This window comes from Sus scrofa, chromosome 14, assembly GCF_054392235.1.
Source record: "Sus scrofa isolate SSC_HxYL_T2T_F1_AM1 chromosome 14, Sscrofa_HxYL_maternal_Yorkshire_Landrace_v2.0, whole genome shotgun sequence".
NCBI classification, from domain to species: Eukaryota; Metazoa; Chordata; class Mammalia; order Artiodactyla; family Suidae; genus Sus; species Sus scrofa.
In genome coordinates, this window is record NC_139396.1 from 70374367 (window position 1) to 70393141 (window position 18775).

At 44.2% G+C, this 18775-nt stretch overlaps 1 protein-coding gene across 22 annotated transcripts in view; it reads left to right on the plus strand.

The window, feature by feature from the left end:
* Window positions 1-18775, plus strand: part of LOC102159834 (sodium/glucose cotransporter 1) — a 69573-nt gene that overhangs the window by 34132 nt on the left and 16666 nt on the right. For 20 of the 22 annotated variants that reach the window (XR_014825987.1, XR_014825988.1, XM_084993870.1 and 17 more), the window contains 3 exons: window positions 9969-10104; window positions 12662-12769; window positions 13946-14096. Coding sequence is in view for 20 of the 22 variants with exons in the window: in XM_084993870.1 (XP_084849996.1) it covers window positions 9969-10104; window positions 12662-12769; window positions 13946-14096 (395 nt within the window). In the remaining 2 variants the exon portion in view is untranslated. The remainder of the gene's footprint in view (window positions 1-9968; window positions 10105-12661; window positions 12770-13945; window positions 14097-18775) is intronic. The other 2 variants (XM_084993886.1, XM_084993887.1) reach the window with 1 other exon arrangement.

Genomic DNA, 18775 nt, shown 5'->3' on the forward strand with positions numbered 1-18775 from the left:
GCAAAGATTTTCTCCCATTCTGTGGGTTGTCTTTTTGTGTTGTTTAGGGTTTCCTTTGCTGTGCAGAAACTTTGAAGTTTGAGTAGGTCCCATTTGTTTATTCTTGTTTTTGTTGTCAATACTGTAAGAGGTGGATCTGAGAAGATGTTGCTGTGGTTTATGTCAGAGAGTGTTTGGCCTATGTTTTCCTCTAGGAGTTTGATAGTGTCTGGTCTTATATCTAGGTCTTTAATCCATTTTGAGTTTATTTTTGTGTATGGTGTTAGGGGGTGTTCTAATTTCATTCTTTTCCGTGGGGCTGTCCAGTTTTCCCAGCACGACTTATTGAACAAGCTGTCCTTTCTCCATTGTATATTCTTGCCTCCTTTGTCATAGATGAGTTGGCTGTAGGTGCGTGGGTTCAATTCTGGGCTTTCTATCCTGTTCCACTGACCTGTATTTCTGTCTTCGTGCCAGTAGCATGCGGTTTTGATGACTGTTGCTTTGTAGTATAGTCTGAAGTCTGGGAGCCTGATTCCTCCAGCTCCATTTTTCTTTTTCAGGATGTCTTTGGCTAGTCTGGGTCTTTTGTGCTTCCAAACAAACTTGAAAATACTTCGTTCTGTGAGTTCTGTGAAAAATGTCCTTGGTAATTTGATAGGGATTGCATTGAATCTGTAGATTGCCTTAGGTAGTATAGTCATTTTGATAATATTAACTCTTCCAATCCATGAGCATGGTATATCTTTCCATCTATTTGTGTCATCTTTGATTTTTTTCATCATCATCTTATAGTTTTCAGAGTACAGGTCTTTTGTCTCTTTAGGTAGGTTTACTCCTAGATATTTTATTCTTTTGGATGTGATGGTAAACAGGATTGCTTCCCTAATTTCTCTTTCTGCTCTTTCATTGTTAGTATGTAGAAATGCTGTTGATTTCTGTGTATTAATTTTGTATCCTGTGACATTGCCAAATTCATGGATGAGCTCTAACAGTTTTCTGGTAGAATCTTTAGGATTCTCTAGGTATAGTATCATGTCATCTGCAAATAGGGATAGTTTTACTTCTTCCTTTCCGATTTGGATTCCTTTTATTTCTTTTACTTCTCTGATTGCCACGGCTAGGACTTCAAAAACTATGTTGAAGAGTAGTGGTGAGAGCGGACATCCTTGTCTTGTTCCTGCTCTCAGTGGGAATTCTTTCAGCTTTTCACTGTTGAGAATGATGTTTGCTGTGGGTTTGTCATATATGGCCTTTGTCATGTTGAGGTAGGTTCCCGCTATGCCCACTTTCTGAAGGGTTTTTATCAGAAATGGGTGTTTGATTTTGTCAAAGGCTTTTTCCGCGTCTATTGAGAGGATCATGTGGTTTTTATTCTTCAGTTTGTTAATGCAGTGTATCACACTGAATGATTTGCGGATATTGAAGAACCCTTGCATCCCTGGGATAAATCCCACTTGATCATGATGTACAATCCTTTTAATATATTGTTGAATGCGGTTTGCTAGTATTTGGTTGAGGATTTTTGCATCGATGTTCATCAGTGAAATTGACCTGTAGTTTTCTTTTTTGTGTGTGGAATCTTTGTCTGGTTTTGGTACCAGGGTGATGGTGGCCTCATAGAATGAGTTTGGGAGTATCCCTTCCTCTGAAATGTTTTGAAATAGTTTCAGAAGGAGAGGTGTTAGCTCTTCTCTAACTGTTTGATAGAATTCGCTTGTGAAGCCATCTGGTCCTGGACTTTTGTTTGTTGGAAGTTTTTTAATCACAGTTTCAATTTCAGTTCTCGTGATTGGTCCATTCATCTTTTCTATTTCACCTTGGTTTAGTCTTGGAAGATTGTACCTTTCTAATAAGCATTTGTCCATTTCTTCTAGGTTTTCTGTTTTATTGGCGTATAGTTGCATATAGTAGTCTCTTATGAGCCTTTGTATTTCTGTGATGTCTGTTATTTCTCCTTTTTCATTTCTGATTTTATTGATTTGTCTTCTCTCTCTCTCTCTCTCTCTCTTTTTTTTTTTTTTTAATAAGTCTGGCTAAGGGTTTATCAATTTTGTTGATCTTTTCAAGATCCAGCTTTTTGTTTCCTTGATCTTTTCTATGGTTTTCTTTGTTTCTATTTCATTGATTTCTGCTCTGATCTTTATGATTTCTTTCCTTCTACTAACTTTATGTCTTGTCTGTTCTTCTCTCTCGAGCTGCTTTAGATGTAAAGTTAGGTTGTTTATTTGAGCTTTTTCTTGTTTCCTGAGGTGGGCTTGTATTGCTATAAACTTTCCTCTTAGAACGGCTTTTGCTGCATCCCATAGGTTTTGGAGTGTCGTATCTTTGCTGTCATTTGCTTCTAGGTATTTTTTTATTTCCTCTTTGCTGTCTTCAGTGGTCCATTTGTTGTTTAGTAGCATGTTGTTTAGTCTCCACGTGTTTGTGTTTTTTACAGTTTTTTTTCTTGTTGTTGATTTCCAGTCATATAGCCTTGTGGTCAGAAAAGACGCTTGGTATGATTTCAATTTTCTTAAAGTTACTGAGGTTGGATTTGTAGCCCAGGATGTGATCCATCTTAGAGAATGTTCCATGTGCACTAAGGAGAATGTGTATTCTGTTGCTTTTGGGTGGAATGTCCTATAAATATCTATTAAGTCCATCTGGTTTAATGCTTCATTCAGGGCCTGTGTTTCCTTATTGATTTTCTGTCTGGTTGATCTGTCCATTGCTGTAAGTGGGGTGTTAAAGTCCCCCACTATGATTGTGTTATTGTTGGTTTGTCCCTTTAAGGTTGTTAGCAGTTGCCTTATATATTGTGGTGAACCTGTGTTGGGTGCGTTGATATTTAAAATTATTATGTCTTCTTCTTGGATTGATCCTTTGATCATTATGTAATGATCTTCTTTGTCCCTTAAAATATTCTTCATTTTAAAGTCTATTTTGTCCGATATGAGTATTGCTACTCCAGCTTTCTTTTGATCCCCGTTTGCATGAAATGTTTTCTTCCATCCTCTCACTTTCAATTTGTATGTGTCCCTAGAAGTGAAGTGGGTCTCCTGAAGACAGCTTATGTATGGGTCTTGTTTTTGTATCCATTCAGCCAGTCTATGTCTTTTGGTTGGGGCGTTTAGTCCATTAACATTTAAGGTAATTATTGATATGTATGTTCTTATTGCCATATTATTAATTGCTTTGGATTTGTTTTTGTTGCTCTTTTTTCTTCCCTTCCTCTCTTGCTCTCTCCTCTTGTTGTTTGATGACTATCTTTAGTGTATTTGAGTTTATTTTTCTTAGTTGTTTGTCTATAAGTTGTAGATTTTTGGTTTGATTTATTCTGAAGTTTTGATATGAGTCTGTATGTATATGAGATTGTTTTAAGTTGCTGTTCTCTTAATTGCAAATTTATCTCCAGTGTCCTGCATTTGTATCCACCTCTTCTCATGATTTCTGATTTTGGTGGTATAATTGTGCATGGATGATTTCGTGTCTTTACTGGTGAGCCTTGTCATTTGCGGTATTTTTGTTTCCTGTTGCTGTATTTTCTTCTTTTCTGCCTAGAGAAGTTCCTTTAGTATTTGTTGTAAGGCTGGTTGAGTGTTGCTGAATTCTCTCAGCTTTTGCTTATCTGTGAAGGTTTTGATTTCTCCTTCAAATCTGAATGAGAGCCTTGCTGGGTAGAGTAATCTTTGTTGGAGGTTTTTTCCTTTCATCACGTTAAGTATATCATGCCACTCCCTTCTGGCCTGCAGAGTTTCTGCTGAAAAATCTGCCGATAACCTTATTGGGGTTCCCTTGTATGTTATTTGTTTCTTTTCCCTAGCTGCTTTCAAGATTTTCTCTTTGCCTTTAATTTTGGTCAGTTTGATTAGTATGTGTCTCGGGGTGTTCCTCCTTGGGTTTATTTTATGTGGTACTCGTTGCGCTTCCTGGATTTGAGTGAGTGGTTCCTTTCCCATGTTAGGGAAGTTTTTGGCTATTATCTCTTGGAATATTTTTTCTGTCCCCTTCTCTCTCTCTTCTCCTTCTGGCACCCCTATAATACGGATGTTGGTGCGTTTAACATTGTCCCAGAGTTCTCTGAGACTCTCTTCATTTGTTTTCAATCTTTTTTCTCTTTTCCGTTCTGCATCCTTAATTTCCACTAATCTGTCCTCCACCTTGCTTATTCATTCTCCTGCCTCCTGTATTCTGCTGTTAGCTGCTTCTAGTGAATTTTTTTTTTCAGTTATTGTATTTTGCATCTCTTCTTGTTGAACTTTTATATCTTGTATCTCTTTGCTCAGTGTTTCCTGTAAGTTATCCATCTTTGCCTCCAGGTTATTTCCAATGTCTTGCATCATCTTCAGCATCAACAGTCTAAAGTCTTTTTCCTGGAGGCTGAGAATCTCCTCCTCGCTTAGCTGTTTTTCTGGGGTTTTTCCTTTCTCCCTCATCTGAGTTATAGTTCTTGTCTTTTCATTTTTATAAGTTTTTTGGTGTGGTGACTTTTTTACAGATAATAAAAATGTAGCCTCTCTTACTTCTGGTGTCTGCCCCCCTTGTGGCTGATGTCAGTATGGGGGCTTGCTGTAGGCTTCCTGATGAGAGGGGCTGATGCCTGCCCCCTGGTAGGTGGAACCGATTCTAATCCCTCTGGTGGGTTGAGCTTTGTCTTTCGGTGGGATTAGAGGCAGGTGTATGCCTGAGGGGTCTTTAGGTAGCCTGTTTACTGAGGGGCGGGGCTGTGATCCCACCTGGGTTGTTGTTTGCCCTGGGGCTTCTCAGCAGCTGACTGACGGGTGGGGCCAGATTTTCCCAAAATGGCCCCCTCCAGAGAAGGGCACAGCTGTGCTGCTGAATATTCCCGAGAGCTTTGCTTTCAATGCCCTTCCCTCACAACAAGCCACATTCACCCCTGTTTTCCCGGGATGTCCTCCAAGAACTGCGGTCAGGTTTGACCCTGATTCCCTTGGAGACTCTGCTTTGCCCTGGGACTCAGTGCACATGAAAGTCTGTGTGCGCCTTTTAAGAATGGGGTCTCCGTTTCCCCCAGTCCCGTGGAGCTCCTGCGCACAAGCCCCACTGGCCTTCAGTGCCAGATGCTCCGGGGCTCTTTCTCCCCATGCCAGATCCCCACATGTGAGGGTTTGGTGTGTGGCTCAGAACTCTCACTCCTGTAGGTGAGTCTCTGTGAACCAGTTAGTTTTCAGTCTGTGGAGCTTCCCACCCAGGAGGTGTGGGGTTGTTATATATCATGAAATCACCCCTCCTACCTCTTGATGTGGCCTCCTCTTTTTCTTCTGGAGTAGGGTATCCGGTCTATTTGGGTGAAGATTGCTCAGCCTTTAGTTGTGAATTTTGTTGTTTTTAGGAGAGAAGTTGAGCTCCAGTCCTTCTATTCTGTCATCTTAATCCCATCTCTGTCTTCCCAGCTTGGTATTTGGAATAACAAAACTTCAGGCCCACCTAACAGTTACACAGAGGTGGACTTCAGATGAATTAGATTTAAATGTGAAAAGTAAACCTAATCAATTAAGAGAGGGCACCATTGGAGAGTACTTTTTGAATTGGAGGGATTGTAATTGTATTGATTTGATCACATTATGCATAAAGCCTTTTTAAGAACACTGTAGGCAAAGTTGACTGATGACTGGCTAGAGAAGACTTTAGTAATGTTTATAATGAGGGTGTTCCCATTGTGTCTCAGTGGTTAGAAACCCAACTAGTATCCATGAGAATGCAGGTTTTTTCCCTGGCCTTGCTCAATGGGTTAAAGGATCTGGCATTTCCAGGAGCTATGTTGTAGGTTGTAGAAGTGGCTCGGATCCAGTGTGGTTGTGGTGTAGGCCAGCAGCTCAGTTCCCATTCAACCCCTAGCCTGGGAAGTTCCATATACATCGTGTGCAGCCCTAAAAAAAAAAGAAGAAACGAAAGAAAGAAATGTTTATAATGAACAGGAGACTGATAGCAAATCCACAAGAAAAAGGAGCTCCTGGAGCCATGTAGGCAAAAGATAATGACAGGCAACTTATAGAGAAGGAAGTGCAGAGAAACATAAATAACCCAGTTTTATCAGGGAAGTGCAATTTAAAACCACAGTGAGACTGGCAAAAATACGAAAGCTTGATGATGCTAAGTGTTGGAGAGGACGTGGATGCTTCGGAATCCTTGAGCACTTCTAGAGAGAGTGCAGACTGTGCAGTCTGTTCTGGAGGGTGCTCTGGTAATAATGTTTTGATATAGCCAGGTACATCGTGCTCTGTGACCAAGCAGTGATGTTCCTCAGAATCTGTCCAGAAATCTGTATCCTGGTTCATAGGGGACCGTGTATGAGACCTTGATCACAGTGCTGATTGTGCCGGTTACTATGAGGTGGGAAGATGAGTTGGGGGAGGTTAACACTGAGGACTGCTGTACAGCCATGAGAAGCAGAGGAATGGCTATACACAGAGCAGCACTGCTGGAACTTTAAAACCTGCTGAGTGGGGTCATAGGAAACATTTGGGCGTTCTCTGTAACATAGCCACAGGATTCTTATTTGTAGTTCAGTTTCTTCTATAACCGTAACTTTAAACCTTCTCCTGGACTTCCACTTCCAACAGTGGGTAAACTAGGTTTCCTGAACTACCTCCCAACACAGGACTCCTAGGAGTTCTGGATAAAACATAACCTAACTCCTAGGTTCTTTTATAGTCAGAGAGGAGCTCATAAGAAAGGAAGAAAATCTCCAGATGCCAAAAACAAAGCAAAAATTGTAGTCAAGAAGGCTGAGCAGACCCTGACACTGACAGTGCCCTGACAGCATTTACCAAGGCTGGGCTTTCCTGGCCAGGTGAGGACAAGAGAAAGGCCTTGAGTTTATATGTGATGAAGAGTGAACCCTCCCTGTGGAAGCTGGGTTCTGAAAGGTTGTAGCCTCAGTGGAAAGCAGCCTATGGAGAATCTTCCCAGCAGCAAGGAGAAACAGCAGGGAAAAAAGCACCTCAGCCTGGGTTCCAGGAGGAGGAAATAGCCTCCTCTGAGAATTCACAGCAGCAGACCTGCCTTCCTGTAGGGAAGTTTTGGGGGGTTTTAATTTACCTGAACCCCCAGGGGAAGAAATGAACATAAACTCATCTAAGATGTGTTTCCTCAGCCAAGGTTTTGCAGGATTCCCATAAAGACGAGCCTGCTCAGTGTGAGCCCCTACCCAAGATTAGAAAATGGGAGAATCAAACCACCACCAGCGAGAAACCTCCACACTTCAGAAAACTGAGGTATTAGGTACCAAATACAAAATACACATTTAAGGAAGTAAAAGTAGAACTGAAGACACTTAACACAACTCCGTCAAAAATGGTCAGATTTAAAACTCAAACTTTTGGAAATGAAAAATACCCTTACTGGAATGTAAAACTCAGTAACCGTGAAAATAGCAGGTTAAACATAGCTGAAGAAAAAAATTAGTAACCTAGAAGAACTGAAGAAATTGCCCTCAAGGCACAAAAATGGAAAGTGTGAAAGAGAAGTGATTAGAGAAGATAGAGGATGAAAATACATCCTATTGGATTCCAGGAGGAAAGGGGAGAAGCAAGTTATGAGGAGAAAGTGACTGAGGATTTTTACGGCCATTGAAAGAGCAGGACTCATTGGATTTGGGAATCCCGGTGACTCCCAAGCAGACCTATGTAGAGTCACCTCCGGGTGAAGCTTCAGGACATGAAAGACAAGGAGAAGGCCCAGAGCCACCTGAGGAAAGATCCCCTGTGGGAGAGGACAGTCACATCGCAGTGGACCTCCCAGCAGCAGTACAGCCCAAAGGGGGTGGAGCAGACCTTTCGAAGGACTGGGGGAATGTCCAGTTCCACATCCAGCCAAGCGTTACGTAGAAGCAAGGGCAAAAATAAAGCCATAACCTTAGAGACCCAACGAGGTATGTAAAGAAGAAGGAGGTCCTAGAGAGCAGGGGGAACAGTTAGATTCTGACCCCCAAGTCCACAAATATGAAGCACTGGCCAAAAAATCACCATCATTCTGAATACAGGCAGTAAAACATAGGGCAGAACTAAAATACTAGAGCACAGCTGGCGTTCAGAAGGGTGGGGATGCTAGTTTACTTTAGACCTGAAGTTGTATCCATGTTAAACTTTTAAGAGTAATTTTTAAAAGCATAAGTCGAATCTCTAACATCTTAACTAGTGAAGAAAATGACTTAAGAAAAAAATTTAATTAAAAATGAGGCAAATAGGAGTTCCCGTCGTGGCGCAGTGGTTAGCGAATCCGACTAGGAACCATGAGGTTGCGGGTTCGATCCCTGCCCTTGCTCAGTGGGTTAACGATCCGGCGTTGCCGTGAGCTGTGGTGTAGGTTGCAGACGCGGCTCGGATCCCGCGTTGCTGTGGCTCTGGCGTAGGCCGGTGGCTACAGCTCCGATTGGACCCCTAGCCTGGGAACCTCCATATGCCGCGGGAGCGGCCCAAGAAATAGCAACAACAACAACAACAACAACAAAAGACAAAAGACAAAAAAAAAAAAAAAAAAAATGAGGCAAATAAACTGAGGGAAAGAAAATTGGTTTCCTTTGGCCTGTCACCGTTTTTAAACAAGAACTCATTCCTTGCCACACTTTGTAATTTGTGACAACCTACAAAAGTGCTTAAGACTTTGTACATGGAATGATTTCATGCCCCTATCACTGTCCTATCCTTAGAATAAGAGTTGGCTTCTGCCCTGGCCCTGCTCCTTCATCCCCTCCCTTAGAGACCATCTCCTCTGCACAGGGCTGAGCAAAGGCCAGGAAATGCAGCCTAGCCACCCATCTGCCCAGCAGAGGATCCAACACATTGAAAGGCCAGCAGCAGGGTGCCCGCAGGCTGCCGAAGAGCAACGCCTATTCATGAGGCAGGACCACTTTGGGGTTCTTCATCCTATTGTTAAAATAATGAATCTGGGGGAGTTCCCGTTATGGCACAGTGGAAACAAACCCAGGTAGTATCCATGAGGATGGGGGATCGATCCCTGACCTCACTCAGTGGGTCAAGGATCCAGCATTGCCATGAGCTGTGGTGTGGATCGCAGAAATGGCTTGGATCTCACATGGCTGTGGCCTAGGCCGGCAGCTGTAGCTCCAATTCAGCTCCTAGCCTGGGAACTTCCCTATGCTGCTGGTATGGCCCCAAAAAGTACACACACACAAAAAGAAAAATTTTTTAAAGGATGCATTTGGAAAATAAAGCATAAAGAAGAACATAAAAATCCTACTTGTCACTCCTCCTCCCCCAGGATTGACCTATCGTCACATCAGTTTTTTCCTGTGGACTTTTTCTAGGTGGAGAGTCGTGTGTGTGTGTTCTTGCTGTATCCCATGCCTTTTAGTTACCATCACACTGGGAACACTTTTCACATTAAGTGTTCTGGGAGAACGTGGCTTTAGTGTATGTAGATACAGTGTTGTCTTGCTGCACTGAACCATGTCTTCATGTTTTTTCCTAAGTGCTTCTCCATCTGCCGGCTCTACCATTCTCCTCGGGCTGAGGGCACACTGCCTCTTACAGCAGGAGCACCAGAAAACCTGTTGTGAAGCATCTTCCAGGAGACTTCGCATTTTAAGGGCTTCATTAGCTCATTTCCACTTAGATGAGTGGAGTTGGTCCCAGTTCTAAGTGCTCATTTGTTACCAGGGACCCACCTATGCTTGGATTATGTCACAAGGCCAGAGACGATCTGTGGCCTCTAGGAGGGAGGGGACAGCTTGCAAGCACTGCACTGTTCTGATTGTTGTGCAGTGACAGCAATGAGGCCAAGGTCGTGCCCATCCCCTCTGGCAGCTGTGAACTGAGCTGAATGTGCTCATCAGTCACACGTGTCTTCCCTGGCCCTGGGTGCCCCAGAGATGCCTGGGTGATGGGGATGAGCCATCGGCAACCCCCCAGAGGGCTCATCATGCTGCTGCAGGTTGTAGTCATCCTGTCTGTACGAGGCAGCCCAGGCTCCACATGCTCTGAGAAAGCCACCTGCCTCCCTACCAACCTGTGTTTCCTCTGCAGATTTTTGTCCAGGGCTGCCTGGCAGGGAAGAACTTGTCCCACGTGAAAGGTGGCTGCCTCTTGTGTGGATACCTGAAGCTACTGCCTATGTTCAGCATCGTGATGCCAGGGATGATCAGTCGAGTTCTGTACACAGGTGATTCCTCCTCTGACAAGTCAGTGCTGATGGACCCCTTTTTCAGTGTCTAGAGGCCAGGGGGTCATCAGGTCTCCCACCCCCTACTGGGGTTGAGGTGACCAGCATGCTGTCTTGGGAGCTGAAGGGTCCAGATCAGGAGTGGAGCTGAGCATTGGTCTGGCAGGGACCATGGGTATGGGTGGCAAGAGAAGAATTGCAGAGACAAGTTCAAGTGGGAGGAGCTGGCTGCCGCTCCCTGTGACACAGTGTGTGGAAGGGCAGCTGCTGACCCTGCACCCCAGGCATCATCGTGCAGGCATCCTGGTGCCAGACACTGTGCTGAGAAGTGACTGATACTGTCACTGCTGTCATCGCCCAGATGGGGCTCATTGATGAAACCCCCAGAATGGGTCTGGCCCTGAGGCCCATGTTCCTTCCCTTACGTGCTATTAAGACATCCTTGCCTCCCTTAATGAGCTATCGTAATTTCATGGATGTCCCTCATCCCCATTTCAGCCTAGTTTTACTAGCTGTACTGCCTCTCAGTACCGTTTGTTTCTTCTTTAAACCTTCATGTTCTGAGTACTCTGGTGGTGCAGCCAGTGGGGAAACATGGGCAATTTCCATGGCATCTTCTGCCACAGGGCTTGATAAGGCCAAGCAGGGTGTAAAGCCTCTTTCATTAAGAAGTAACATGTCTAGGAGTTCCCGTCGTGGCTCAGTGGTTAACAAGCCCAACTAGTATCCACGAGGACTTGGATTTGATCCCTGGCCTTGCTCAGCAGAATAAGGATCCAGCATTGCCACGAGCTGTGGTGTAGGTCACACACATGGCTCGAATCCTGAGTTCCCATGGCTGTGGTATAGGCTGGCAACTATAGCTCTGATTTGTCCCCTAGCCTGGGACCCTCCATATGCCACAGGTGAGGCCTTAAAAAGACAAAAAAACAAAAAAAGAAGAAGAAGAAGAAGAAGAAGTAACATGTCCAGAAGACATCTCTACCTTAATTCATCCTTCAGTCTTCCCCTGAGACATGCCTCTTTTTTTAATCCTAATTCCTTCTCAGTTTCAACAGAGAAGAGTGAGTGCTCCATTTCAACATCCCACATCTGGTCTTTGACCATCAGGTGGCACTTTTTGGGGTCTCATAGGTGGCTCCTCATAGGTTAGAAAAAAGGCCACTGTGCTCCCTAGGACCCCACAATCCCTGGGCTTGGCAGCCCTGCCTCCCCATCCCCACTTCACAGCACAGCCCGCCCACCCACTGAGGAGGAAGACTAGGCAAAATCATGTATGATTGTCTCTTGGGCTATAGAAGTGGCCAAGGGAGGGGGAAGAAGAGGGGGCCTCAGGAGGCTGCACCCCATTCTCTGATCACCAGGTGAATATAGTTGGTGGACTGCCTTGGGGAGGGCCAGGGGGTGGCATGGGCCTGGAACCACTTGTCTCCAGGCCTCAGGAAAGGCCAGATTCACAGACTGTTTACACATGCCTGTGTATAAAGCCAGAGAGCCATTAGCACAGGAGCTTGGTGCCTGCCCACGTTCCTGGGAGAATATGCCTTTCCAATGACCTGAATGCTTCTAGGCCTTGATGCTGCATCTCTTCCCTGGCCACCCCCAAGGAGTGATTCCATTAGTTTGGTTCTGTGCAGGCCACTGTATGAGTTGGGGCTGTTAACTGAAAATGATGTGCTCTTTGAGCTCCTCTTTCCTCTGAACTGGTGTCCTCGCCATCTGTCCGATGGCAGAATGGCGACCAGCAGCATCAGGCTTCCACTCACCAGCCCAACAGCCCCCAGAAAGAGAGTTTCCTTTTTGCAATCCCAGCAAAAAATCCCAGGGAAGTCTTACTGAGCTCCCTGAGTGACAGGGACCAATCATTATGGCCAAGAAGAGGGAGTTTCCAGAATGGCCAGGCTGGTCCCTGGGCCCCTCCCAAACCACACAAGGGAGACTGAGGTCCTCCTCGTGGGACAGGGAGGGGGAGTGGGTGGAGGACAGGCCACCCCTTAGTTTCCACAATCTTCCTCTGATGTCTCCACAAAACATACTTGCTCTCAGCATAAACCCAAGCAGTACCCTGCCTCTTCCTAGTTTAAGTTAATTCATTGTTGTTGTTGTTGTTGTTGTTTTCTCAGGTGGTAATTTTATATCCCTTGTTTAAGCTCTTGAAGGGTATATCACATTCCCTCCCTTTACTTCCCTTTGTGAGAATTTCATCCCAAGTGGTCTGAAATAACACCCCTGCTAGGGCTAAGGGAGTAAGGCCATGAGTTGCTCACTCATCAGCATGTGGAAGAATAATTGTTTGCTTTCCTGACACCTGACTGGTATCAAGAGGCTTGTGGAGGTCATGGGACTTGCTTTGGGTCAGAAGCACTGACCTACCTGATTCCTGGCTTGACCCCCAGCCTTGACCTCCACCCCAAGCCTGACCCATGTGCATGCGGGGTCACAAAGTGGAGTCCAGGAATCTTGCAGTCACACATTGTTCCTAATTTGCTTCCCTTTCCCTGAGCTCAGATAGCACTCAAGGGCCTTGTGCTGGTGTGACTGCTGTCTCTCTTTGCAGATAAAGTGGCATGTGTCGTGCCTTCAGAGTGTGAAAAGTACTGTGGTGCTAGAACTGGCTGCAGTCCCATTGCCTACCCTGTGCTGGTGGTGGAGCTGCTGCCCATTGGTAAGAACTGGGGCAGTCTGTGCTCCGCGGAAGTGCAGGTCGTGGGAGGGAAGGCCCATCCAAGACCCTTGCAGGCCCCTCCTGTTCTCCCTCACTCCATGCATGTGCTCTCAGGCACTGTCTCTGCTCACTGCTAGCTCTCTTCCCTCCCTGTCAGCCCACATTTCTGCTTCTGGCTTCAGCAGATCATCACTGCACCTCGTTCAAGTCCTCCAAGTCTGTGGAAATACAGCAGTGAGTGAGTCCGAGTCCTGCTGTCAAGTTCAATCCAGTGGGACAGGCAGGGAGACGGCTCCCTTCTCACCTACTTCCCCACATCCACAGAAATGGCCAAATGAATAGTACAGCTTTTTAAAATCCTGCATTAGCTCTGTGGCTCAGTAAGCTAGCAGTGTTGAGACAGTTCCAGCTGAGGGAAACACCAGCCACCCCACAGTTCAGGAAGGAGGTTGTCCAGGTCGCCAGCTGAGCCTGTCTTCAAACACCTGAGACTGCAGCCCCGGGCCCCAGACACTTGAAGCAAGGCCAATTCAAGTACTCTAATAGGCTGATAGGCTGAGTACAGTGGAGCCTTGCCGCAGCGCCTCCAGTGCAGCCCCGTTACCCTCACCTCTCCTACTACACAGGAAAATCTCTCCTCAGAGCAGGGTCCATGCCACTCAGAGGCCTTTCAGGTCAAAACCCTAGACCATTAGGTTTATAGGTAACATTTGTTGTTTGGCTTTGTATTAACCTGTCTTCTTACTATATCTTAATCTTAACAGCAGCCCTATGTAGTAGGTACTTTTATACCCACTTTGCAAATGGGACACTAAGGTACAAGGAGCCACATCACTTGTCTACAGTCTGAACCTTCTCTGAGCCTCTGCTTCTCATCTATAAAAGGGGCGACAATGGTGTCCATCTCACAGAGCTGTAGGGGGATCGTCAGCCTGGTTCCTAAAGAGAGGTTTTAGCCCAAAGTAATCACTCTCGTTGCTAAATAAAGACAGCAGAAAACTAGTAAGGCTCATGACAAAGCAAGGATAGATGGAATACACTGATCAGTCTTAGGTGGACTTCCACCCCGAACAAAATTTAGTATGTGGTAATGTTCCTCAGAAGGCCTAAGGCACCCCCTGGTGTGGCCAGAGAGCTGAAGGCCCAGGAAGTACCTTCTCCTCCTGTCTCTTCCAGGTTTTCGAGGCTTGATGGTGTCTGCACTCTGGGCTGCTCTCATATCCTCCCTGACGTCTGTTTTCAATGGTGCCAGTGCCGTGTTCACAATGGACATCTACACCCAGCTACGGCCTATGGCCACTGAAAAGGAGCTCATGCTAACAGGAAGGTGAAAGATTCCTCTAATCACATGAGTTACGTAAAACAGGCTCTTAAGGATATATGTAGAGTTATCCTGCTTGTGTATAGTATGGTATTATCTTATTTCTGTTTGTTGCAGTTTTGCAATGAAGATGTATTGCTTTTATAATCACAAAGTTGTTTCCATTTGGGAAAAATTAAATAATAATCACAATGATAAAAATAGGCATAATTTATTCATATGCCCCCCAAACTACTCCTTGTGAGGAAGTGTTTATACATTATCTTATAACTTCATTTAGTCCTCATGACAACCTCTAAAGGTAATTTTTAGTTCTTACTCTTACTGTAAAAATGGGGCAAAGTGGCTCAGAGAAGGGAATTGCTCTTCCTGAAGCCACATAGTTAGCATAACCTGTCTATTTCAGGGCCTTGCCATTAACCCGGAGGCCACACATGCTAGGCATAAGATGGGAGATATAAACATGGGCCCTGTCATCATTACATAGGGTTTCACACTGGCTGCCAGTGGACCACTTCCAGGCCAAACATTTTGAACTTGGCCTACCTTATGCCTAAAATGCTTCCTTCATGCAAGGTTCATGTTGCTTATCTGTTTTATCTGTCTAGCCCCTGCAAACTGAGTTTACTGATACAATTTGGTTAGCATTCCATTGTTTAATAAGCACTTTTCTGAGAAACTTTAAGAAACATATACCAGAATATAGGAGGGGAAGGGAAGACTCAAATTCATTTTATAAAGCTCAAGATATTGATGCCCAATCATAACAAATATAGTACAGGGAAAAAAAACCCTAAAGACTGGGAGTTGCTGTCGTGGCTCAGCGAAAACGAATCTAACTAGCATCCGTGAGGACGCAGGTTTGATCCTTGGCCTCGCTTAGTGGGTTAAGGATCCAGTATTGCTGTGAGCTGTGGTATAGGTCGCAGATGCAGCTCTGATCCCAGGTTGCTGTGGCCTTGGTGTAGGCCAGTGGCTACAGCTCTGATTTGACTCCTAGCCTGGGAACCTCCATATGCCGTGTATGGCCCTAAAAATAAATAAATAAATAAAAGCTAAAGACTGCTCTCACTTTTTTTTCTCTTTATGGCTGAACCTACAGCATATGGAAGTTCCCAGGCCAGGGGTCGAATCAGAACTGCAGCTGGGGTCTACACCATAGCCACAGCAACACCAGATCCAAGTGTCATCTGTGACCTATGCTGCAGCTTATGACAACACTGGATCCTTACTCCAATGAGCCAGGTCAGGGATCAGATCCACATCCTCACAGAGACAACATGGGGTCCTTAACCTGCTGAGCCACAACAGGAACTCCAGAACTAACCTCACATACATACATTCATTCATTCATTCATTCATTCATTCATTTATTTATTTTGCTTTTTAGAGCCACACCTGTGACATATGGAAGTTCCCAGGCGAGGGGTCGAATTGGAGCTACACTGCCAGTCTATGCCACAGCCACAGCAATGCAGGCTCCAAGCCATGTCTGTGACCTGGCTCTGATCCCACGTGGATGTGGCTATGGTATAGGCTGGCAGCTATAGCTCCAATTTGACTGATCAGGCAACACCAGATCCCCCACCCGCTGAGCAAGGCCAGAGATCAAACCTGCATCCTCATGGATATTTGTTGGATTCATTTCCACTGCACCACAACAGGAACTCCCCTAATCTCACTTTTAAATATCAATACAAAAATTGTAAATAAAATACCAGACTCAGATCCATGAGTATACTAAAAAATGTTAAAAGAATAACATCTTACTACCAACTGTGATTGTTTTTCAGAAATACAAGGATGGTTCAATATCAGGAAATATAGTAATGTAACTCACCATATTAATAGATCAAAAGATAAAAATCATATATATCTATTCAGATGATGAAAAAGTATTTGGTAAAGTGAGTACCCTTCAGCATGATACAGCATATATGTATCACCCTAAAAGCCAAAATCATCCTAATGGAACTAGAAAGGAACAAAGCAAGAGTTCCCCCCTTCACTGTATTTATACTAATATATATGTAAGATAAAATATATCACATAAGGCTGGCGGCTACAGCTCTGATTAGACCCCTAGCCTGGGAACCTCCATATGCCACAGGAATGGCCCTAGAAAAGGCAAAAAGACAAAAAAAAAAAAATATATATATATATATATACACACACATATACACACATATATATATCTCGTGTGTGTGTGTGTGTGTGTGTGTGTGTGTGTAGACCCATATATACACACACACCCCCACAGGTGAAGTTAGCAAATAAGGACTTTGAAATAACCATTGCTAATATGTATAAGAAAATAGGTGTATAAGATAGATGAAAAGAGGAGTTTCCTAGTTAAAAATCTGGCATTGTCAGAATGGCTCAGTGGTTAACGAATCTGACTAGGAACCATGAGGTTTCAGGTTCAATCCCTGGCCTCGCTCAGTGGTTTAAGGATCTGGCGTTGCCGTGAGCTGTGTTGTAGGTTACAGATGTGGCTTGGATCCCCACGTTGCGGTGGCTACAGCTCCTATTAGACCCCTGGCCTGGGAACCTCCATATGCCATGGGCGTGGCCCTAGAAAAGACCAAAAAAAAAAAAATCTGGCATTGTCACTGCTGTGATGTGGGCTTGTTCCCTGGCCCAGGAACTTCTGCATGCTGTGGGACACAGCCAAAAAAAAAAAAAAAAATCAAAAACTTTAAATAAAATAGATGAAAAGAATTGGGGATTTCTCCAGAGAATTATATTTTATAAAAATGAGATGGTTTGGGAGTTCCCGTCGTGGCTCAGTGGTTAACGAATCTGCCTAGGAACCATGAGGTTGTGGGTTCGATCCCTGGCCTTACTCAGTGGGTTAAGGATCCAGTGTTGCCATGAGATGTGTTGTAGGTCGCAGATGCGGCTTGGATCACATGTTGCTGTGGCTCTGGCGTAGGCTGGTGGCTATAGCTCTGATTCAATCCCTAGCCTGGGAACCTCCATATGCCGTGGGAGTGGCCCAAGAAATGGCAAAAAGACAAAAAAAAAGAGATGGTTTGGGAGCTCTCATCATGGCTTAGTGGTAATGAACCTGACTAGTATCCATGAGGGTGCAGATTCTATCCCTGGCCCTGCTCAGTGGGTTAAGGATCCGGCATTGCTGTGACCTGTGGGGTAGGTCACAGATGTGGCTTGGATCTGGCTTTGCTGTGGCTGTGGCATAGGCCAGCAGCTATAGCTCTGATTGGACCCCTAGCCTGGGAACTTTCATATTCTAGAATTGAAAAATACACATCTGAAATTAAGAACTCATTGGCTGGGAGTTCCTGTTGTGGCATAGCAGAAATGAATCCAACTAGTATCCCTGAGGCTGCAAGTTCGATGAGGATAGCCTTACTCAGTGGGTCAAGGATCTGGTCAGAGTAGGCCGCAGAGGCTGCTCTGATCCCACGTTGCTCTGGATGTGGCCTAGACTGGCAGCTGTAACTCCAGTTTGACTCCTAGCCTGGGAACTTCCATATGCCTGGGGTGTAGCCCTGAAAAGAAACTCATTGGCTAGATTAACAGCTGCTCGGCTATAGCAGAAGATAGAGTTAGTAGCTTGGAAATGAATCTGTCAACAATATACAAACTGAAGCATGCAGGAAAAAAGGAAGATACACAGTCAAAAGAATAGTGTATATGTAGTTGGGGTTATATGTATGTAATTGTAGGAGCAATTTTTTAAAAAGATGAAGGTCAAGAATGTTCCAGATATCTGGACGACTATCCAGAGATTTAAGAAATTTCACTAATTGCAAGCAAGATAAATACAAAGACCACATGATAGTGAAACTGCTGAAGATTGATGATAAAGTGAAGACCCTTAGAGTAGCCAGAAGAAGATAAATCACATTACCTTCAAAAGATCAACAAAGAGACTGACAGCAGAATTTTCAGCAGAAACTGTAAAAGTCAGAAGACAATGGAATGACATCTTCAAGTGCTAGAGAAAAAAGAAAACTGCCCACCTGTAAGTCAATTCCCATCAGAATATCCTCCAAATTAAAGGTGAAACAGATATATTTTCAGATAAATGCAAGTTGATAGCATTTAGTACATTAGAATTTCATGGTAAAAATACTACAAGGCATTCTTTAGGCTGCAGGAAACTAACCCAAATGGTAGAATTGACCTTCACAGGATGAAGAGCACCAGAAAGGGTAAGTATGTGGGAATTAGAAATAAATGAGTGATGACATCAGTAAGAAAAAATGTCGATGGGATTTGCAACATAGGGAAGCAAAATATATGACAATAATCCCAGAGAGAATGAGAAAGGGCCAGATGGAGCTTAAAATATTCTCAGGTTCTGTTGCAATTTGGGACATGGTAAAAGTCAAAATTTGTACCAGACTCTGATATGTCAAGTGTGCATGTAATCTCTAGACTAAACAAAAGAACAGCTTAAGAATGTATAACAAGTTCATAAGAGTAAAATATGGAATAACTAGTAAAATAGCTCATTAGTCCAAAGGAAGTCAAAAGAATAAAAAGAACATGAAAGGTATGTTAAATAGAAAACAAATAAAAGGATGGCACCTAAATGTATCTGTAATTTCATGAAACAGAGGTAGACTAAACAGCTGTGTTAAAAGATTAAAACTATCAGGAGTTCCCATTGTGGTGCAGCGGAAACAAATCCGACTAGGAACCATGAGGTTGTG